General features: G+C 34.9%; 1 protein-coding gene across 2 annotated transcripts; it reads left to right on the top strand.

The window, feature by feature from the left end:
* On the top strand, positions 1-24,191 carry LOC139694008 (glutathione synthetase-like). Of its 2 annotated transcripts, none has more exons than XM_071592395.1 (10): positions 1-413; positions 573-756; positions 827-902; positions 1,666-1,871; positions 16,372-16,414; positions 16,588-16,661; positions 17,496-17,660; positions 20,199-20,457; positions 21,652-21,926; positions 23,925-24,191. In XM_071592395.1, exons 1-10 carry the CDS (start codon positions 314-316, stop codon positions 24,082-24,084), a joined length of 1,542 nt encoding a protein of 513 aa, XP_071448496.1. In that variant the 5' UTR covers positions 1-313; the 3' UTR covers positions 24,085-24,191. The 2 variants fall into 2 exon arrangements, with proteins under 2 accessions (XP_071448496.1, XP_071448498.1); XM_071592397.1 differs by lacking the exon at positions 1,666-1,871 and adding an exon at positions 10,905-11,035 and having other exon boundaries at positions 2-413; positions 23,925-24,190.
* The last annotated feature ends 261 nt before the right edge of the window (positions 24,192-24,452 follow it).

The following is a 24,452-nucleotide window of genomic DNA, read 5'->3' as shown; positions in this document are numbered from 1 at the left end:
ATCTGTTGTCAGGTTATGAACCACGAGTTTGCAAGTTGTTGTTTGGGGGTGTTTGTAACTCTGATACGAAAAAGTTATTAATTTCTTAGCTTTTTTTTAAGCATAGATCATAAAATGGATTATTTTATAAAATAGTAAAACAATTATTTTGAGACGGCGCCACCCTCTCCAGCTTTTGCCTTGAACTGTCAATTTAGAGTAGGTGTGTTTATCTGGGGATCCGGTACGGGCAGTTCAAAGTTCAATGAAGTTAGCTAATGAATTAAGGCGTTAAGAAGGACATATTGTTGTATTTAATTGTGGTCTGATTAAAATGGAGGTACCACGACTGGAAACTTGCATTCCTTTGCCATTAGAAAATGTTGTTTTGGAAGAATTAGTGGACAAAGCTAAGGATTGGGCTTTGATGAATGGTAAATTGCTCACGACTTGTTGCTGTTCTTTGCAAATATGATTGATGGGAAATTGTAATACCATTTTACGATGTTTAATGATGAATATGTTCTGTTATCGATATCGGCGTACATGCTGTTTATTCTCTGAAAATGCAATAACTACAATCTTTCTGCCAGGAGCTGCTATGCGATCAAAATTAAAATTCAGTAAAAATGAACTTCAGTTTGCTCCATTTATGCTCCTTCCTTCAACATTCCCCAAAAGAGAATTTGAGAAAGCGGTTGAAATTCAGCCAATTCTCAATGAGTTAATGCACAAAGTTGCTCATAATTATGAGTTCTTGAGTGAAAGTCTGAAAAGGTAATGAAAAACTCTAGTTTTACTAGTACTTTAGTTCTAATCAACAAATAACCCCACTTTTCTGTTTCAGTACAATTGAAGTGGATGACTTCACTAAACGACTATTTCATATATATGAGACTGTCAGAAATGAGGGGTTTGCTCAGGTAAGTTTCATGGAAAAAACGACCAAATTTTGGATGCATTTAATTTATGCCATTGGGAGTAATTTCAGCTCTGCAACATTTATTACTTCATCAGCAATTGTCGTTTTTAATCTAACTGTGCGTCTTTTTTCTATTTTCATTTCTCCTTTCTGGGTGAATAAAATAACCATTGTAACTACCCATCATGCATATTACAATCAAAAATTATTCTGGCTTATGTTTCTGATTATATACAACCCAATTTTCTTAAAGTTCACATCTTTCAATTCAATGAGAATATTATATTCCGGTTGAAGTTTTTATTTTAGGTTGAAAAACTGGTTAAATACAATTAGTCTATCCCTCAAATTTCCAAATTTAGTCGCTGGTTTCTTTAGAACCATTCTTGAATTGCTTCATGAATTATTATGCTTATTGATATTTTACATGATGTCCATGTTTGTCATAGTATCTTTCTTAATTTCCTTAATATCCTGCTGGCGTTTCAGTAATCACTTTCACGTTGATAGGCTTATTGTCTCCTTCAGGAACTAATGGTCATAAGTCTGCATTTCATTACATTAAGCAAATATGTTCCAAGCTATGTTAATGTATTTTCAGGACTTAATTCTGAATAATTATTTTCAGAATTTGAAAAATCCAAGCTCTATTCCACTCTTTATGTTTCAGTTTAGCTGCTACTTTTTCTCTTTTAGCTGATTCATTAATTAACTGATGTAGATTCAGCTTAAATTTTTTTCCTCTCTTGACTATTGGCCCGAAGCCCATTTCTCTCGGGTTGATTCGTTCTGATTTGATGTTGGAGTCAGACCCGGAGACATGCATTGGAAAAGAGTGTTGCCCAAAGAATGTGATAGAGAAGCAAGGCAGGGTCCTGTGCAATCCATATTGCTGCTGGAAGCAGGTCGAGGTCAATACAATAGCCTCCGGTTTTGGTTGGTTGGGTCCAGCTTCAAGAGTCATACAGAGGTAGTACAATTGCTAAATCCACTTTTTCCATAGGTGAGGGTGATTAAAATTCCCATAAGCAGACTATTTGACTTTAATAAGAAAGAGTGTACTAATTTAGTGACTTGGATATTTTATTAACCAAGTACATATGATTTTTATGTGTGTCTTACGTGAACTTAAGTATTTTGTCTCCTGACAACTCATCAGTTTTTAATAATGTTTCCCAGTTAACATTCCATTTTTAGTCCCCTCAAATTTTTATTTTAGTACGCTTATTAGAAATTACAAGCATAATATCACTGCTTTAATGCAGTGCCACTTGGCACCACTCATTGGAACTCATCCTGTTTTGAAAAGAAGGAAGTTTTTCTTTTCCAAAGAATGCTTTTTATTTCCTCTAAGCAAATAAAGTGCATTTTGTGGAACAGCAATATTATCTTCTGTTCATTTTATTCAGTGTGCAATATGTTGTCCTTTTATTCTTGACAACCAAGCAAGCTGGAAAATAGGCCCTCCGTTGTAGATGTTTCATAAAACTGTTGATGGAAGGGTGCCCCTCCCCTTGCAAGACCTAAAATTAATGTAATTTTTGAGGTCTGTTTACCATGCATTGGTATTTGTGTCAGAATTATCTGAGCTTGTTACAAAATGGTAAAATTAAGTATCTCAGGAATGGGACTGTTACAGGTGAACAACGGGACTGAGGAAATATGACTTTCAAGTCATTTTACTCTTTTTAAAGAAGTATCCAGGTATATGTCTAGCAAATATTTGTCTGGCACCTCAGTAATTTGTATGCTCCAAGTCCCTGTCCTGTGTCCCTTTTGCTGGATGTAGTCCTTGTTCCACCACTTCCAAACTAGTTGTAGAATTAAAATTTATGCAGTATAAGAATCATGCTTTCCAATTCAATGTGGCAGAAGAAACCATAATAAAAAAGGGGCTTTAGTACTTTAACACTAAATATTATATGGGAAAGTGCTAAAAATCTCCTTTTTTACTATGTAATATAGTTTTGTTCAATGCTTTCATTGTTATGTGCTTTTTGTCTTTCAGTTAGGAATAATATTTGGCCTGTCTAAAAATTCTGCTTTAAATTATGAATTAACAAATTTATTGTTTTCTGACAAACTGAGCATCACCCCTATATAGTTGACTGAAGGGCAAAGGATTTTTGGTCGTTAGGTCATAATTTTAGTTTTCTGTAAAAAATATATTTCCCGAACTTCTGTATCATACCCTCTCACCAGTACGTAAGTGTCCACTGTATGCATTTGCTGATATTTGATTTTGATTTACACCATTTAAAAAGTAAATGAAGAAAACACCTTGTCTTTATCTTTTATTTTCCTGTTTTCCTTCATTTAACCAGATTTTTTGGAGGTTATACTTTTCTATTGATCATTTCTTTAATAGTCAATATGTTACCGTAATTTGTTGACTATCGCTGACTTTGTGTGGTTTTCAATTGCCTACTGCCAGCACCCTGTAATTTAGCATAGATTAATTTTAAATAAAATTCTTACGTATTTATGCAGTATGTTCCCTAATGGAGTGTCCATGTTGTTACATGAAATATTTCCATTCCCACTTCTGCAATCAGGCCCGTTTGGAAGTTTTTTCTTTGTGTTGGTGGCCTCAACAAAATTACTCCAAAACATGCATTGTTATCAAGTGTGCAGTCTCAAAAATAACTGAATAAACCAATAAAAAGTCCATGAAATATAATTCCAAATTTTTTGTAGAGCAAAATAACTATTTGGTTTAATTCTAGTGATTCAGGTGAATATATTTTTGTAAAATTTGACTAATCACAGGGAAAATATCTATTAGACTAGTGATGACAGGTAAATAGCAAACTGGTATCTGAACAGCCCTCTCATATTTCCAAATTAATTTCTTTTACTGTTAATCAATTTTCCAAGGTAGATAAGCAATTGGGAATAAAACCAAGCCAAAAAATTTCCATAAAAGTCACATCGTAAATGTCATTACATCTATGGCTTATTGTCGCTCTGGGCTGGTAGATGAATCAGATTAATGCAGAATTGAATTGCTCGGCACATTATCCCATATGATGTGGTAGACAAAAAGGTTTAGGTATTTGGCAGAGTAAGAGGAGGTAGGAATCAATGTATGATGTTAAATTTTTATAAAATGAAAATGATACATCAAGAATGTTATATATGCATGTATACATATGTTCAAGTTTGTCTACGCATTACCATTTCATTTAAATTTAATTTAATTCATATTGCTAAAACATGTTACAATGTTTCATATTATACCTCAAGATAACATTTCAAAAATATTGCTGCGTGCATTTTAAGTTTTATGCATACTCAGTAAATGAAGGGTTCACATTGTGAAATGGCTACTCAATCAAGAAATCAGTATCATGAGTTTAGATTTTTTTAAAGTTTCCTTTGAAGATTACAGTTTCCCTATTTTACTAGTCTTTTATTCTGTGTAAATAGTACACTAGTGCACTGTTACATGCACTGCTAAATCTTCTGTTTCCTCCTTTTTTCCAGATTGAACTAAATGCTGCAGTGAAGTGCTTTGTAGTGTGCAATTTGAATTGCATGGTATGGCTTGTAGTGTTTCATTAATGCTCTGTTGGCTTATGAGTTTGATATAATGCTTTGCACTTGTTGTCCTTGTCTGTTCCGTGTAGTATTAGGTATGTACCATGGGTTATTAGATGTGTATTTCACTTTTTATACGTTAGTATTTGTTTTTAAACTTATTTTCTTGGAACCCGTAACTAGGTATTAATTTTGAAAAGTAGTATTATTTCTGTTCCATATTATTTGTCCTGTGTGGATTTTGTGGTCCAGTGAATAGTGCTGGACTACTGACCGCAAGGACTAGGTTGCATCTGGGCACTCAAAGCTACACCCAAGCTGTGTGATTTTTATTTGAAAATGATCTTCCTGGGAAACCATAGGTGGTACAGGGAAAGGAACCAACCTCCCCACCCTTATTTGATTGTTTCACGTGCCATTAGACTTTGCACTAAGTGAGCTCTATCCTCGCAAATCAAAACTCCTGGTTGATAACTATAGTGGTGGTGGTGGTGATCATTTGTCTTATATGTCTCATTTTGCTGAGCATCTTTAAACCCTGAGAGTATTATTTATGTTTAAGGTACACTACTATTTTCATTATGCACAGTTAGAATTGCATATTCATTTTGATGCTGTTTCACCAATGATGCACAATTTTTTTAGGGTCTTCCTGAAGTAAATTTGTGCTAGTTGTTTCAAAATTGAGGCAGAGAGAGATTAAGCTAGTGCCACGGTTGCCAAATTTAAATCATCTGTTGGAGTTGGTGAATTCATTTGTATATTGCTACCTAACACAATAGACATCATCAAAAATATTAATAGCTAAAAACAAAGTACCTGTATGCATATTTATATGTGTACATTTTACTTGAAAACTGAGTCAATTGTGTCAGTCTCAAGAAATTCATTGGCTGAGCCTTGGTTTATGGCTAATATTGCAATTTGGATTTGAGCAATAAAATTTTGGTGCTTTATGCAGAAGCTGGTAGTTTATTAGGATATTTGATGGCCATGCATTTTGTTAAGTCTAGCCAAGGAAGAATATGATGTATTTCATTTTCTGTTTCTTGCATGGTCATTATGTACATTGGATCTTGTCAAGGGTTAATCATTTTCTCTGTTAGATCATGTAAGGTACATATATATGTTATAAACTATCATAATACAAATAGAAATGTACTCTGATTTACTCTGATATCAAAAAGCTTCATTACAGCTTATTCTGACAGCCTTCCCATGTAGAAAAAGGGCAGATTTGACTCGAGAGGAATTTTCGTTTGGGTTCAACACATCTAACAGATGGAAATGGAAAAACGCATTGTCTGCAATCGCAATGGTGGGTTCTGTCCTGGTGTATGCAGGTTGCTATGAAAGTTTTGAAACAGCCTGTGATGCAGTCTATTAATGCCATTTCAATAAAGCGGGTCAACTGCGGCATCCTTTCTATGTAATGCATGCAAGTTGCAACTTGCTCAGCTGATTGCTGTTGCCAAGCATCCTTTGTGTCTGTTTACGCAGCATGCAGGTGTTGTGAGAGTGGAGCCGGCTAGAGAGCACTTCTGGGCAATGACTCTCAATGGCTCTAAAAGTGGTTTAAATGAATCTAAAAGCCCTAATTGTTTGCAACAGGCCTTTTGGGACCTTGCTCCTTCAGAAGTGACAATTTTTAGGTGGTTTCAAGAACCTAAAAGTGATTGAACTTTGTTGAAAGACAAGGAGAGGAGAAGGCGTCTGGCGACTGCAGGGACTGAGGAAAACATTGCTTCTGTGGAAAAAATGGTGCGTGAAAACAATTGTGTGACATTTAAGGATATTGAAGCATCACTGCAAATGGCATTGCTGGCAGTTTCCAAAATCTTGCATCAAAATCTTTGGGCCAGGAAAGTTACATCTCAATGGGTGCCTCATACTTTGACAGAGGCGCAAAAGTATGAGGTCTGTACAATAAACATGCGAACTGGTGTAATCGGGCTGCCATGGGGTGGACTATAGGTCCGCCCACTAACGCCAGTTGCCTGAGACCCAATGAGCCATCTGTACTTGGCGAATCGTCGAGCTGTGCTTATGGTGCCGGTTATGTTAGTTTCTATTGTCCATGTTTTTACTGTTTTTCAAAAATGGAAATTGACGAAATCATGGAGCAACAAATCAACATCAAGTTTTTTTGGTGAAGTGCATTAAAAGTTATCAATAAATTACAGAAATGTTGACAGTTGTTTGCGGTGATAATTCTCTGAAGAAGACATCCATTTTCAAGTGGATTAAACGTTTTAAAGATGGCTGACAAGACGCCATGGATATTGCCAGGCCGACCTTCAACCATCTGTGTTGATGACAACATTGATCATGTGCGGTACCTTGTCATTACTGATGTTTGAAAAACTGTCCGAATGATAGCTGATGAACTGAATTTAGGACAATCAACAGTGCACACTATTTTAACCAAATATGATGGATGAATCTTTCACCATGACAATGCACCTACACATTCAGCTTTGATTGATGGCTAGTTTCTGGCAAATAATTCAATCACCATCCTTGATCATCCTCCCTATTCGCCATATCTCGCCCCCTGCAAATTTTTCCTATTCCCAAAATGCAAAAATATGATGAGGGGACATCACTGGGAAGATGTGGACACAATTAAGCAAGAAACGACGAGAAACTAAAAAGCCTAACTGCCGAGGACTTCCAAGGGTACTTTAAAGAGTGGAAAAGAAGATGGAATAAGTACATAGCAACAAATGGAGAGTACTTGGAAGGGAACAAAAGCGATGTAGACTAAATTTTGCAAAATAAATTTTTTATGGCCTCAGTTTGCATATTTATTGAATAGGGTAGTACATCCATGTTGAATGGTGCAAAGAAATTTTAAAAAGATTTGACAGAGGCAACTCTATGTGCATTTCTAACTTAGTTACTGGTGACTGAACATGGATTTATCAGTTTGATTCTGAAAAGAAGCACCAATTGACAATGGATTTTTCCTGACAAACTTCCTCCGACAAAAGTGAAGTGGCAGAAAGAAAATGGTTGCTACTTTACTCTCCAAAAGCAGTCATAGTAACTGTCCTCATAGAAGAATAAAGAACTGTTACTGCTCTGTGGTACCCAACAGTATGTCTACCAAAAGTTTTCAGAAAGCTTTAAGAACAGTGCCAGAAGACAGAACTGTGGGGAATCATCCTGCACCATGACAATGCATCGGTGCACACAGCCAGCCTTACCATGCAGTTCCTGGAGTCCACAAGGGTTAAACTAATGACTCACCCACCTTAACATCCTGACTTGGCCCCATATGATTATTTCCTGTTCCCTACAGCTAAAAATTGCATGGGTGGAAGGAGGTTCTCCAGCCCTGAAGAAGCTATTGAAGCCTACTAAAGTGAACTTTCCGCACTCAAGAAAAATTAGTGGAAAAACTGTTTTGAGAAGGGGTTTATAAGAATGTAAAAATGTATGGCATGTCATGGCAAGTATTCTGAAAGAATGTAGTTATCAAAATTATTTCAAGTTTCATAGTTTTTGTGTGCCTCAAAACCTTTGTTGCAACCCTCGTATGAAGAGATTATTGGCGGATAGTTATGAGATTAATTAAGATTAATGTCTGTCAAGTTAATATGTTTAACCCAATGCATAAAAGCATTGTCATCAGCAAACAGCCAAAACATTGATCATAACAATAAATAGCTGTGGTCCCAAGACAACCTTGTGGGGCACCATCAGGTACGACATGAATTAGCAATGGGTGTAAGAAAGCAACAAATAAAGGGTAGATAAATTGAGGTTGCACTGTTTTAATGTAAAATACTGGGTTCGAACTGTCCTATCATCCTATAATTGTTGTTGCCTTGTTATGGTGTCCACCAACCTTGAAAAACTGAGGGAATTTAGCTCTTCTTAAAAATTCAAGAGAATTAGATGGATGTTTTGGAAAAGATGGCACATTCTACATTGGAAAGTTTCCTGTCATTTTGAGATGCAATTGAGGGAGACTACTTCTTCATGGCTGGTAAAATTGTTCTAATTCAGAGCCCTTGCCATACTTAATCCTCCAATGAGAGAAACTGCATTGAGATATCACAATTTGAATCAGTGGCTCATGCTGTATGTGAAATTTAGGGCCATGATATTTTTTAGGAATATTTTTATGTTTAACTGTTCAAATTTCTTCATTTGTAATGTGTGTGTTTGTATTTTATTTGTAGAATAGTGATTTTCGTTACAAAATGTTCCCCCTTTGTTCCTTGGATGTCTAGTTTTCAAGAAGCGATTTTGTTGCTAATGAGTGATTTTTGTGGTTCCTATTGTATTGTGAGAATGATAAATTATTAATGTAACTGAAATGTGATTACCCTTGCCGCTGTTGTGATGCTTTTGAGGCTTAGTATTTACATCATCAATATTTGCAGGAGCATAAACTTGTATCAAAATGAGAGACGCTCTGGAAAACATGAAAATATTCTATGGGACACTCAGGGAATTTCTCGATAGTTGGATAGCTAACCCCTAGTTTGTGCATGTGGTTACTGCCATAAGTAATCGGCAGCAAACTAATCAATCGTATGGAAATAATAGCAGAAATAAAAATTTGCATCACAGTGCTGTTAGAATATGGCTATAGTAGTTTCTCTTTTCTTATTGCTTAACCTATCTTTTGCGATTTTTTTCAAACATAAATGAGCGGAGATGAGAAACCACCTTGACTTTACACAATACACTATGTAGTTAGCTTTCATTTAACTTAGCAGTTTACTTCCAGCTCCAATATTATTCCTCATTCCCTATAATGTTAAAATGTTGATGCATGATAAGGCTTTAAAACTGCCTTCCCAACTGCCTTTGCCTTCCCATCCGCATTGAACTAAAATATTTCATAGGGGGAAACCAATTACTGGCTCAAAATATCCAATTATAAAGCATTCACTCTGAGGAAATTGCCCATTTCAAGTACATTTTAAATATATAGTTTTTAATTATAGATGTCTCAAATACCCAAATTATGGATATTTTCTATGCTGGTCATTTGGCGGGTTAATAAATTGATTTTAGGACTAAATGCTGTAGATACTGTAATAAGTTCATAATATATAGTTTGAAGAAATTCTGGGGAGCCTAATAATTTCCTCACTGTCATTGGAAAGTCATTATCTCAGCACATAAGTGAGCATGGTAATGTAGAGGATCGTTTGTATATATGCCTTGATTATTTGACCACAACCAATATGACTTACCAAATTTTGCCTTGTAACATTTGGTTTGGAAATTTAAATTAGTCTTTTAACCATATTATTTCACTACCAACTCATCAAAGTTTTGCACCCTTTCACCAATGCTGTACAAGAATAGTTACTGTGATGTAATCCATAGGTATAACTCATACACTGTTCATTTAGTGGTCATTTTTGAGATATCCAGTGACAATTATTCAATTACATTGTTATTGGGCAAGAGAGCAAATTTTTTTGCATGAAGGAGAAAAGTTTATACTTGCTACATGAAATAAATTCATTGAAAGTATATTCTAAATGTAACCGTGGTTGAAATATTTAACGGTGTCTTAATAACCAGTTATTGTGTGAAGTAACTTTGAATTCTAGGTTTTGAACTCATTTTAAATTTACCCTAATGTATTAGCTAATGGAATTAAGTATTCTATAGGTCATGAAAATCAGTCAAGTGTCTCATTGTTTGTTTGAACCAATAGCTACATCTATTAATGGGTTTTTGCTGAGAGCACTGGTTATGAAAGTCGATATAGTCACGTTGTACTTACTTAATTGGGAGGCTTAATTTCTCATGAAAATGGACCATTTATTATGTTATCATACATTATTTGCTTAGTCGTCATTATTTATTCCCTAGTAAATTTTCCAAATGATCGCAAGACTTGACTTACATTAAGTCAATGCAATGAAATCAATAAGTTCTATGCAAATTTCAGTGCTAACTTTTTATTCTATTTTAAATTCTAGACACATTTAGGAGCTAATAGATAATTTTAAGCTAACACTAATGACTCTGCTTTACATAGTGATCAGTTTTGGATTTCATTCCACGAGGCCTCCCTGCCAAAGACCAATTCTTCCTAATTAATGAATGCAGCAGAACTTGAGAAAAACGTCCTTACTCCCTCAAAAATGCCATGTTCCCCTATGTAAACAGTTTCTTCATTTTAATGGTTTACTCTTTGTAAGCATATTTCAGATGCAAAGGGCAGTATGTTTCTTAATAAGGTGGTAATTATTAAAATATTGGACATCATGTGATATCTTTTTTATCTTGTTTGTGGTTAAATTTTCTCAGGATGTGCAATATGAAGTAACAGTATTTCATTATTTTGTTCTGTTAAAAATGTTTCAGGTTTAAAAGACACCCAAGGAGAGAGCACCAAGCATTATAATCAAAAATGGGACAAAATAAAATTTTTACCATTGCATTTTTGTAAAGATACTTTTTCTCTCTCTTTTTGCCCTTTCAGACCTTCGGTATAGGCCTCTTACGATCCGACTATCTCCTCAATTGTGCCACCGATAGCATAAAGCAGGTTGAGATCAATACAATTGCATCAAGCTTTGCCGGTATAAGTGTGCATATCACAGACATGAATAGGTAGGAGAAAGATTTTGATAAATTCTTGAAGAAAGGGTGTAAACACTTTTTGCAGTACTCTTTTACTACTCTTGCTTAACAATACTGAGATCATAATCCCAAGTCTTTATCCTTTCTTCTACCAATGCATGTGTTCAACTAGTAAAAATTTTCTTGGTAATGGTAGTTGAAGTAGTTACTTCCTTGTCATATTTTAATACTGTGTATTTAGAGATCTTTAAAGTTTTACTTTTTTTGCAGAGAAATGGCTGAATTTGGCTAACTTTCTGTAGTCTTTCTTTGAATTTTTATTCTAAATTACTGTTCTGTCTAGAAATAAGCATTATATTTGTAGAATTTCCTAGAGTCCAATGGAATAAACTCATATGGACATAGCTAATTCAATGACAACATGATTCTTGTCTATAAAACTCCTGTATTCCCATGATGACTAACTCCATGCTGTCTCAGAAGCGTGTGAAAAAAGTCCTTAGGGAACATATCCTTGCCCCAATTGCCCTAAGTTTTATGGTATATACATATTACTGGATTTCTTAGAATTATAGAAATAGACAGAAGGAACGTTGGGCCTTATTAGAAATCAGAAGAACTCTTTGGCTAAGTTTATTCCTGAATTTTGACCCTTAATAGGGAAAATTTGAGTAATTGACCAAAAAATTGATTTTTATTGCAGTTAGACACCTATAAGTTGGACAAGAAGGAGAATGGCAAAATTTCATTTAAATATAATTTCATTATGACGACCACTTAGCATTGTGGAGACTGTGACCATGTGTTAACTGATGTTACTTGCTAAGTATTTTTATGCCTCTTAATTAATTAACCCCAAATGAACAGAGTCCAAAGAAGCTTAAGAGATTTACAAAAGGCATAATTCTAATGGAACTGTGACACTATGATAGGTTGTTATTTTCAATTATATTCTAGCAACATAACAATGAATGCAGTTCAGGCAGTTACAGTGATTTTTTATTAAATCACTGAAATTAGACACCACATGTAGAAGCATATCTGAGTAGTAATATATCATTTTATTTTTAAGAATTTGATTAAGCTTCAAATTACTGTAGTTTGACATTTTACCAAAAATTCTTTAAAGTCTTAAACAAAAGTTTACTTTTACAAGGATGACATCAATTTTGTTAAGGTTGCTAGCATCAGTACAACCCTAAATTCTTGTTAAATTTAAATTCTCAAATGGTTTCAAATATACATAAAGTAAGTTCCTATCTATAGAACAATATCATGAAGTGTTCTGAACTATGTCACTTTCAAAAGGTTCAAAGTATGAAATTTTAATGTAATGTAACTTTGTGTTGTTGCAATTCATTAAAATAAAAAAAAAATTCAGTTTTGTTTGTAAGCAAATCTGTATGATGCACTTTTTTAAAAATATGCGCTGAAAAATTTCTTAAGAAAGCAAGAGGGATGTAGGTAGTAATTTAAATTGGACCATGTGGACAAAAGTGTACATTAATACTATACCCCCTAATAGCTATACTTATTTAGCCATTAGACTAATAAACCCTGCCCTAAATATTTTTGTACTTAAAAGGCATTATTATAAACAATATTTCATGCAGTAAAGTAGGTACACGTGGTCAAGCAATATGTCGTTTAAGTTATTCATTGAAAACTACCAGTCAAAGCATTTTTATAAAGAGGATTTCAACCCTTTTCTTGATACAATTATTTCATCTCTTGTCAGCATCTGATAAGAAGAATCAGCCTTTTCTCATGACTCTTTATATAATCCTTACTACAGCCAGTCCCAGAAGCACAAACTGCCTCCAAAATCATTTATGATCACTCTTTTCCTGAATCTTCGTTAAAACCATTTGAGAATTGATGTATTGCCTCATTCTTTAGCATGAAATGCCAGAGTTAAAAGTGCTAGGGCTGCCCAGAAAGTAATCTCCGTTAGGCAATAAAAAAACACTGGAATAAATGCAGCAAATTTAATATTTACATCTCTACTATTTTTTCCTCATACTTGCCAAACAGATATAAGCATTTGCCATATCTCTAAACTAGATTAGAAATTCCCTCACTATAAATTTCTGCCATATAAGTCCGCAGGCAAGCATTGACAGTGACATGAGTTCCTCGTCAAGATGAGCACAAAACTTGTGGTAGCCTAACATTTTGGCCTGGATTCCATCCTGACATCTTGACTCCTAGAAAGATGTGAAAAACCTTCTAGAGAACTCTGATATTGTTAACGCCAGTTTTGACGATCTTTTTTGTCAATATACTGGAGAAGTTCATTGTTCACCGCAGATGGGTGGCCACTTCTGTCATCATCATGGAGATGTGTCCATTCATTCTTAAACTGACAACACCATGACGCACAACACTGTCACTATCCCTTAGTCCATGCTCAGCATAAATTTTCTGATAAATGTCAGCATCTTTAAAGTTTTTGCGAGTAAAAACCGAATCACCCCACAGATTTCATATTTGGTGGGATTCCCTAGTGTATTGTTCATTTTGACTCACTACAAACAACAAGCGGCGTGGCCTTCCTAACACTGCAGCTCGAGGCATACTGCCTCGAGCAAGTGTGTGTCAATACATCAAACATTTAGCTCCCCACGCTACTTTGCACACTACACTCAAATGGATGTTACTTCCTGGACTGTCCTTGTATTTCAAGTTCATTGCATGCCTTTGATATTCAATTAGTGTTACAGATATATGACCAATACTGTATTGATAGTTGTCTGACATATGAAAGTAAATATTTGTTTTTTTAGCGGATATGAATAAAAATTTATCTTGGATCGTTTGATCATGCTTTTTTTGACTAGCTTACCTTTTGTAATGAGTGTATTTTACTTCTTTCTGAAGCCTTAAATTGACAAAATTATTCACTGTAAATATATTAATATTTGTATTAAGACATAAAGTGATCCATAAAATTAACATTTTTTCCTTCAAAAAAATCTTTTTCATCCATTATCAATTTGTATAAGAGACAAACACTTTTAAACCGCAATCCATGTAGAATAATCTATTCTTTTAAATACTTGCCAGAACACTGTAGGAAAATTGCACTCAAATTGAGTCTTTTAGTCATGATAGGAGTTTTCTCATTCATGGCTTTAAGTTTTAAGAACTTATTTAACCATGAATTCTGAGCAAGTTCACTCATATGCAGTATACTTTATATGTTATTATGAAATATGTTAGTAATACAGGTACATTAATGTATTTGTGGCTTTGTGCATTTAGCTTATGGTTTACTTATAGGTGTATCATAAATAATGGCAGTTCTCTTCAGGCAGCAAATTATAAGGTGGCTGACAGAACAAAAGTTGTTTGTTTCACATTTTCACTGCAATGCATGCTTAGCAATTAAATAGACTAATTGTAAATATGTTCTATCAAAGCATTTCATGATTTTTTATGTCTACATATCTGTTTAGATAATTTTGTAAATACTGGTTCTGACAACTAATAATATGCATTTTGCATAGATGTTACATTTCAGTTGTAAAATTGTTTCATGGTAAACCTATACTATGTACGAAGAATATAAAATTCTGGATAATGCATTTTTTTACCTTTGGTGTTGTAGAAATGAATGTACAGTCATTTCATGAGTAAACCTGCCATATGGCGAACAAATATTTCCTTGACTTGGACCTGTCCTGGTCAAGAAAATATTTTTACACTTCTGATCTGCTTGATTCTGCCTTCCCCACCTCTCCTGTGTTCATCCTTTTTACGTGTTCCTATCCGTTTTCCTTATATCTATTTCCATGTGAATGAATATATAAATATATAGTTATGTATACAAGGTCTGTAAATTAAGCAATGAGACTGGCAACGTAGCATTCGATCTGGCAACACTGGAGGTGCTGGGCTTGGAGGGGCGGCAGGGGTACATGTGATCCGCCTTTAGTATGGGTTTGAACTCGCTCAAGTCATTTGGTTGCCCGTATCGATTTTATTTGTGAAACAGTTGTTTCTCTTGTGTTCTAAAAATGAGTGGCATCAATTTCTAGCAACAGTATGCTATCATGGGTGAATTCTTCTCGGGTCTTCCACCGGGTCAATGGCTCCATAGATGCCGACGTTTCGATTCCCGACTCGGTCATCGTCATCAGGGCTGATTGCCGTTCCACCAAAAAGTTTGGCGGAACGGCAATCAGCCCTGATGACGATGACCGAGTCGGGAATCGAAACGTCGGCATCTATGGAGCCATTGACCCGGTGGAAGACCCAAGAAGAATTCACCCAACTAATACGCCGGGAAAGCACCAGATCTTTCAGTATGCTATCATGTTTTGCTTCAGACTTGGGCAAGGTGCAATGGAAATTCTTGCTAAACTTCAGCAGGCCTATGGAGATAGTGTTTTGTCAAGAGCCCAGGTTTTTCAGTGGTTTAAGGCATTTTCAGAAGGAAGAGATTTGATTGAAGATGAACTATGAAGCGGAAGGCCTTCATCTTCAAGAATCAATGAAAATGTCGACAGAATCTGGGATCTTGTGCATTCAGATCATCGGTTGACAGTCAGAATGATTGGGGAAGAGTTGAATTTGACTCAAACTACCGTTCATTAGATTTTGACCAATGAATTGGGGATGAGGAAAATCTGAACAACTGGGTGTTGCATCAGGATAATGCTCTTTGTCTCAGAAAAATTTCAATAAATGAGTTTTTGGCCAGTAAAATCATTCCTGTGGCTCCTCAGCCTCCTTATTCTCCTGACTTGAGTCCTTGTCACTTTTTTCTCCTCCCGAAGTTGAAAAATCACCGCAAGGGAACTCATTTTGGGACAGTGGAAAACATTCAAACGCCTGTAACCAACCAGCTGAAGGCTATTCCATTATCGGAGTTCCAGCATTGCTGGGAGGAGTGGAAGAACCGTCTCCAGAATTGTGTGGCTTCAGAAGGAAGTCATTTTGAGGGTGACAGTATAAAATTGTTATTCTATTTGAAAGAAAAAATTTTTTTAAATCAGTCTCATTACTTAATTTACAGACCTCATATGTTAACTTGAATACAAATTGCTGCTTGAAATTTCTATATCTTCAATGCATAATGACATTGTCTTTCTTTAATAAAAGTATAAACAGTCCACTTTGTTTTTCACTTGATGTTAATATGAATTGCTGAGCCTGTCTTACAGTAAAACAATTTGCTTTAAGTACATTTGTTTGTTATCGATCACTGTATGCTCTATCAAGTTATTAATACATGTGCATACAGATGAAATAAACATTTTAATTTCTAATTACCTTTTATACTTAACTCTTCTAGTTTGCATGTAATCATTTCACAGGTTGTAGCCGTGGCAATGGTAGTTTATATTTTCTCTGTATTTCAGGTATGTTTTGCAAGAACTAGGCCGTGTGGACTTACTACCTCATGTGAGTGTCACTGGTTGTTACTAATTATGTGCATTCTATTTGTGGAATGAACATTTTCTGTGATTTTTGAGATGCTCATAAAAGCATTTAACTTAGCATAAATATTGTATTATACATATTGCATGGTGGTTATTACATGAAGTTCTAAGACATACTTCTGTTTTTATAAATAGTTGCCAGAAAATAATGCCCTCCAAGGACTTTGTGGTGGCATGATCGAAGCTTGGAAATTGTATGGGAAGCCAGAGTGAGTAGTAGTGGAGTTATGGACCCGAAATTTTTTTCTTTCCCTCCTTATAAAGTTGTGGGATGATCAAGTCATTTGTGATAAGAATAATATATTATCAATTCAAATGTATGTATGACACATGTTTAAGTTCAGTTATCTTATTAAGCTACTATGCTGTCTAAAAGACAACATGTTAGCCTACCAGGATAGTGTCCATCTACTGGCCAGTTACCTCTAGGTTCAAATCATAACTTGGGCATTCCCAGTAAGTCCCATGCTATGTGATTTTCTGCATAGCAGAATTTCCTGGGAAGTCACAAGCAGAACCGAGAAAGGAACTCTCATCCTTATTCTGAATTAATAGGTTTCACTTGTCATTGTGATTTTCAAGTGATCGATACCCATACATGTCAAACTGATTTTCTCATCAAAAGTTGTGATTTGTCACCCAATTTTTGGCAACCTACCAATTGTGATTCATTTCAATTGTGAATTGAAGTGAAAATTCTTGAAATAAACGGGAACTGTACTAATATCCTTCATTTCTTTTGTGAGTTGTATTGCCAATTTAAAACTTGCAGATTATTAAATTGTTGAAAAAATCGCTTACAATGATCTAAATTGAGCTGTCATTTAATGGAAATATAAGGATTATGGTTTTGCTCTGAGAAATACGTTAATTAGCTGCAGCAATTATTCAGAAATTCGAGTGGTTATGTAAATATATTTTCTTAGCCTATAAATTTCATATGTATTGCTTAATATTTAACATAATGTTACTTTTTGAAATATTAATTGCAAATAATTTAACATGTTACTTTCACACTAATATTATTGTTTCTTTACTATCAGATCAGTGATATTATTTGTTGTAGAAGATGTATCATACAACATATGTGACCAGAGATTTCATGAATTTGAAATAAGAAAAATGGAACCTAAAGTCCGGGTGATTCGACGAACTCTCACAGATTTGGGGAAAAGATCAGTTTTAACAAAAGAGAAAAAACTCATTATGTGAGTAATATATATACCTGTTTTTTTCTCATATCACTAATATTTATGCAGTTGATAATACAATTCTTGACATAAGAAGTAGTATGTATTTGATGGTACCTGACGAGTAAAACAAAAGCAGAGTTTTCATACCTCCATGGGACTATTACTTTCCCTTCAAAATGATTAAAAATTTTTGCTGATGCTTAAAAGGAGACTAAATATGGAAACATTTTAAGTTAAAAGTTCTACACCTATAAATAATATTATAGTGGTATTTGACCTTAAATACTTGAATTATTTAAGATATAATACTAGTATTGGCTGTCGAAGAAGTATCCAAAGTAGCACCATTGTTTTATTCATACCTGTCAAGAAATTTTGTTGCACAGTCATTTTTCCGGAATGGTCCATATTTATTACCTTATGAAAATACAGGGAGTTCATATTGAACTGCACTCTTTTCATGAGTAAAAATTTTGCAAAGAAGTTCTTGAGGCAAAAAACCCATTCATTCCATTTCAGCTGTTGGCTCTTCGACTTTGTAGCTTAAGTCTCTTATTTTAAAATTATTAAATAAATTTTAAGTTTGAGATTCAAACTTGATACAACCACCATAGGAATGGTATAAGAATTCTCAGTTAAAAGAGATTTCAGTTAGTAAAACAATAGAAATCTCAGTTGCCTCAATAATATAAGTCTTAGATGCTTCAACATTACAAGGTCTGTTCCAAAATTTTTGGAACATTTTTATTTCACTATTTTATTATTAACTTTTCGAGCTTTTTTGGGATGTGTCACCAATTTATTGTGAAGATTGCGCTTTTGTTTCTATGTCATATCCATTAACCCATGACTCAACCCCTGTTATGGTCCTGAACAAGAAGGTTCCATCCTATTCTACTCGATCAAACGGTTCCTGACAGACTTGAACTCCATGTTGTTTCTTAACTGCTGTCATCATGCAAGGCAAAAATTTGGCAGCCACTCGATGCATCCTCAATATTTCAGTCAGGATTTCATAGGGCGAACCAATCGAGGTGCCACACTCTTCTGCAAGTTCCGTAGTCAAACATTGATTTGAATGAACAAGATCGTTCACTTTCTTGTTGTGGGGGTTCATCAATTGACATTGATGGTCTTCTTGAACACTTGTCATCTTCCATTGATTGCCACCTTTTTTTGAACTGGGTAAACCACTCAACATGTGGTACGTTTCATAGCATCCTCACCATAAGCTTTGGCAATCAACTCAAAAGTTCTGTGTAAGATTTGTTGAGTTTCACTCAGAATTTCACGGAACAACACTGCTCCTTCAAAGAGCTCATCTCCGTGGATCCAGTTTTTCACCACACTCCATGAACAGTCCTTCAATTAAACGGCTCTATTTAATCAACAAAACAGCATATGAACAAATCGGTTGAAGGTGGTTATTCAGGAAGTTTCCACAAATACAATACCTCCAAGTGGATTAAAGAATAGCCAACTGAAGGCACGATGTATAAAAGTTTGGGAACCTTTGGAACAGACCGTGTACATATCTCTGTGACTTGTGAAAAATAGAGCTCATGTACTCTCAACGATCATTTATTATTATTAATGCTAATCAACTGGTCAAGGTATTTGTTGCCTGGGCATACTAACTAACAGTTATGTTACTAACCCTGCCTAAGATTCCACCCTACAGTATATTAAGACGTTCTCCAATTCTGTATATTTGTGCCTCCCTATATTCCATCCAGCATGCCCATTCTCTTCCTCCCCCTACCTCACCTTCTAGGCATTCTCCCCTCTTGTCATTCTCCAATGTTGCATCCTCCGTCAAAATGTCCTTCATCCACTTTTCTTTCCTCTTTTGAATTTCTTACAACAATGTCCAAACCTCTCTTCTCCCCTGCTATTTCTTGTACTTCCTCATTTGTTTTCCCTTCCATATAAGTATCTTTTTCCATTTTTCTTCATACACACACAATAAAAGCTTGTGATAGGTTATCTTTTAATCTTATCCTCTTGCCTTGAGCACCATTTCTGTGCGATTAAAAACACTTAGCAATCTAAATCATGATAGTTGTATATTTTTGTCTAAATAATATATTTTTCATCATGAAATTATCATGAGATAGCTCTATGATAGATTCATAACAGAGTATTAAGATAGACCCCTGTTAGTGCGTACAAAAATGACTCTTGTGAAAATAATTTTTTTCTTACCATTGATCTCATGATCAACTTCAATATTGATCTTGATGCAAAATTGATGTGAATTTTTTTTAGATGTATCCTAGAACCTTATACTGTGCCTTGCAGATAGTCCCCTTCAGGCTTTGTACTACTTGAAGCGTTCAAATATTGGTCTAGCCTGTTGAATAAACTTAATGTTATCAATTATTTTTCATTTATCATATGACATATATTTTCAAATATAGAAGTACTTATAGTATTAAACATGTATATGCATGCAGTGCTCAAAGATGTTGCTTTTATGGTCAATATGTTCCATTAACAAAAAAAAGTTATGTATGTACAATATGGCTACAGTAATTTACCTATTTCTTACAGTGATGACCTGGAGGTTGCTGTTGTATACTACAGGGCAGGTTACGAACCAGGGCATTACCACTCCGAGTTAGAATGGGAAACAAGATTGAAAGTTGAAAGGAGTTGTGCCATCAAGTGCCCTTCCATTCAATATCATCTAGCTGGCACAAAGAGGGTACAACAGGCCCTTGCATCTCCTGCTGTCTTGGAAAAATTTTTAGACCCATCCATTGCGGCCACTGTCCGAGAAATATTCACTGGACTCTATTCTCTTGATCTGGTATGAATTTCAATGACTTTTCATAGTGATTTTTGAGGATATGTTTCAATATTCTATAATTTATCCCTAATATATGATTTTTAAATATGAAACCTGCAGATTTTCCAACTGCGTGGGACCAAATTTTCAGCCAAAAACCCTTGAAGTCATAGTAGATGTAGCATGTATGATGATTCACTACCACTTCTTTAGTTCATTGTTGTGGCAGGCAACTCTCAGAGTCTATGAGCTTCTTGAAGTCAACAATGAAGTTCTTTGCTGCCTGCTGAGTCAGAACTTGCTGCTTCACTAATGTCTCACAATGGGTTACTGATTCTTCCCTTAAACTTCCCAAACCACGTATGGCTCCCCTTAAAGACTTTATCAGCCACTGATGATCCTTCTGAAAATCACTTTTGCCCTCTCAAAAATGATATTCTCATTGATAATGTCGCATCGCATTGCTTTTTGTTTATCCATACAAGAAGGAAACGTTCACATCAGTGAGAATATGTGACCATCGCACAGATATTCTTGTCACTCTCTTTGAAGCATCTGTCTTCTTAATCTTGTCCTTGTTCTTGAAAAAATACCAATTGTTGATGTCGACTGATTGTACTAGCTACAATGCTAGATCATCCATGTTCACACCTTGTTCCCGATTTTAAATGATTTTACTTTTCATTTCTACAGTTATTTTCATTCTCTTATAGCTATTTTCTTGCAGATTTTTCTTTGGAGACATCCACTTGGAGCATCTATTAATTCAACCTAAGATCCATTTTTATCCCCCCATCCGAGGGAAAAATGGAAATATATCAAATGATTGTTTCTGTTTATTTTTCTTTTCTTTTAATGCAACTCCTTATTTATTTTCTGTCTAATTCTCTTTGTTCTGATGCACTTCAACTTTGTAAAATTATGGTATATTAATATTTAATGCATACAGGCTTAAGCAATTGTAATATGGTCTCTTTTAGTGGTATTAAATCCCAACAGTCATGCAATTTGTAAGAAATATTCTCTTGATTTTTCTTGAGGAGAACTATGTATACAAAAGAGAAGCACCCCACAGTTTTTAGTCTAATACTTGAAACATTGACTGTTTTAAGGCAAAGTGAAGGTCTTGGTAAAAAAACATGTGGGTGATGAAGGAAACCTGTACTCCACTCCTTGGTATAATACTTGCTTTTATAATTTCTGTTTGTGTTTCAGAGTGATGAGGGAAATGCTGCTGTTGAGATGGCTCTTAAAAACCCTGCCCATTATGTTCTCAAGCCACAGAGAGAAGGAGGTGGCAACAATCTCTATGGGGATGAAGTAAAAACTATGCTGGAAAAGATTGGTAAATCTAAGGAGCGCTGCGCATGGATATTGATGGAGCGTATCATTCCACCTGTGCAACGATGTTACCTCATTCACCCTAAATCAGATGCTCCTCTTTATACGGATGTTGTTAGTGAACTTGGCATATTTGGAGTAATCATAGGGTGAGTTTACATTATACCCATTGTAATACACCCCCTAATATTTTACTATTGGTTAACACTTCTTTTGTGGAACAAAAATTTGTGTTCAAGTTTTCCCCTAAGATGTCAGTACCTTTCACAACAAACTCAAAAGAATTATTAACACAAGGGCAGAGTATTATTCTATAAATATTTGAAACCACCATTATGTGAACTGAGGCAGGAAACTAATGGGGCAGAAGAAGCATGGTGGAAGATGCAATGCAGAGATATGAAAGGTTGACAAAATTAGGGTGAAGTGCACCACACAGGAAGGTAAGAGCACTCTCAGGAAGTAGGAAGGAAAAATCTGTGCAATCAATCAAAGATTTGTTAAGAAAGTTATTAATTGAAACAGGGAAGATTCAGGAGAGAAGGAAGGAATATATTAAAGGGAGTTTTATGGTAAAGATATTAGGCTAGCAAGCATAGTCATTGAAGCAGAATATGAGGTAGATGAGGCTAGCTTAGGTCCAAGCATACTTGATATCAAGATGGAAAGGACATTAGAGGAATCAAAATCAAATAAGGCTGTGGGGGTAGACAAAGTTCCCCTGGAACTACATCCATAGCATTAATGAGAGAGGAATTTGGCCTAGAGATTTGTTAGGTCAGTGTTAGTTTATATTCCAAAAAATGGAAAGGTAGCCATGATTGAGGACTAAAGAAAAGTAGTATGATTTCACACACAGCTAAAGTGGTTGTTGCAGCAAGACAAAAGGGTTTTTGGGAGGCTTTTAAATTGTGGGTGTGGAGAAGGATGGAAAAGGTAAAATGGAAAGGGAGGAAAACAAATGAGGAAGTACTTGGTATGGTGGGCGAAGAGAGGGGTTTGTTGGGAGAAATTCTATAGAGGCAAGAGAAATGGATGAAGGGCATATTAATCGGCAGTGGGATGTTGAAGACTGTAATAGAGGGGAGAATATTCAGCAAACAAGGAAAAGGCAGGAAGAGGATAGGGATGTTGGTTAGAATGAAGGGAGGAAGGAAGAATGGAGAGTATAAGAGGAGTTTATTATAGTGGCAGATGTCAGGTTATGTTTTGTTAGGATAGTCAAAGAAATGTATTGTTTACTGCTGTATAGTCTGTCTCCATCTAAGACATACCTTAAATGGTAGAATACCAATAATTAATTAATTATGCGAACATTACTTCTTCATTATTACCTTATAATCTGAAATGTTTTATCACATTCATTCAAGATATGGTTGTTAGGATCCTATCATATTGGTTCCAAATACTAATATTATACATAATTGTCATTACTAGTATGAGATTAGACCATGTAATGTGGGCTTCCCAATTCCCAGGACATTTTTTCGTGTTACAAATAAACCAGTCTTCAAACATAATTCTCTTTGATTGTTGACAGCAGAGCTCACTTTTCACTTAGCCCTCTTGAAAATTCACCTCCAAGTAATCTATTTGTTTCCGTGAGCTTTTGACATGAATTTCATAAATATATTTAATAGGGTGCAGTTAATGAATATATTTGCCAAAGATAAACAATCCACGAGAGAGATAAGTGACTTGTAAGAAATATGTACGTATGAGTATCTCAGACTACGCATGTGTAAAGTGGGTGCAAAATCAGGATGGGTGGTGATAGGCAGGTAGGTAAGATAAGGCTGTCCATTAATTTACATGCTTGTTAGTGTGCATGCAATGTTATTTATATGATTTTGAATTTATATTGAATATCATTTCATTTAATGATATTAAATCTACTATGACTGATGTTATTCATTTTTTATGAGGTGTTTATGTTAAAATTTCCATACATCTACATTAATTCAAAATTTAATATCTACTTAGATTCATGAATTTATTTATTAGTAGAACTCTTCTTAAAGGCCATTAGCTAAGTCATGATTGAATGGATACTATCATTTTAATTTGTGCTTTGGAAATAGGTACATTTTATCACTCGATTCATAAAAAAACATGACAAAAATTACCGAATGTATATTATTTTCCAGGGATGAAAAAGTAATACAGAAAAATTTCCAAGTCGGGCACATGCTGAGGACCAAGATTGCAACTTCTAATGAAGGTGGTGTTTCTGCTGGATATGGTGCTCTTGACAGTCCTTTCCTTGTTGAAATGGAATCTTGTTGCCACCCTGCTGTTAAAAAGTGAATGCATTTGGAAGCTATTAAATAGTTAAACAAGTATTGGATGATTGTTTGTAATCAGTGGTGTGATGGATTATTTTGTTTTAAAGAATATATAAACCTTTCTTGCATTTAAAAAATTTATTATTATTCAATGAGCTATTCAAAATTAACGTCTATTTTTTTCCCAAGCAAGCCATTTAAGGTCTGCAGAACAAATAGTCAACCTTGACAGTCTCTGTAAGAGTGGAAGAAACATTGGTGTTATTCCTAAGATGATGAGAAATACTCCCAAAAAATTGAATCACTATAAATGTACAACATAAACCATAAACACAGTAATCAACCCTAAAGTCAGTTTGGTGAGTGAGAGTGGAGTTCATCCAATACCAA

The sequence above is a fragment of the Hetaerina americana genome, unplaced genomic scaffold, assembly GCF_022747635.1.
Source record: "Hetaerina americana unplaced genomic scaffold, ioHetAmer1.1.p SCAF_5, whole genome shotgun sequence".
Lineage (NCBI taxonomy): Eukaryota > Metazoa > Arthropoda > Insecta > Odonata > Calopterygidae > Hetaerina > Hetaerina americana.
The sequence above is the reverse complement of the archived record's forward strand: the minus strand, read 5'-3'. Positions and strand labels throughout refer to the sequence as shown.

Excerpts from the sequence above, each read along its gene's own strand:
- LOC139694008 (XM_071592395.1), top strand. The coding sequence starts at position 314 with ATGGAGGTACCACGACTGGAAACTTGCATTCCTTTGCCATTAGAAAAT. Across the intron at positions 757-826 it reads TTGAGTGAAAGTCTGAAAAG|TACAATTGAAGTGGATGACT; the intron begins GTAATGAAAAAC and ends TTTCTGTTTCAG. Across the intron at positions 20,458-21,651 it reads GACTCTATTCTCTTGATCTG|AGTGATGAGGGAAATGCTGC; the intron begins GTATGAATTTCA and ends TTTGTGTTTCAG.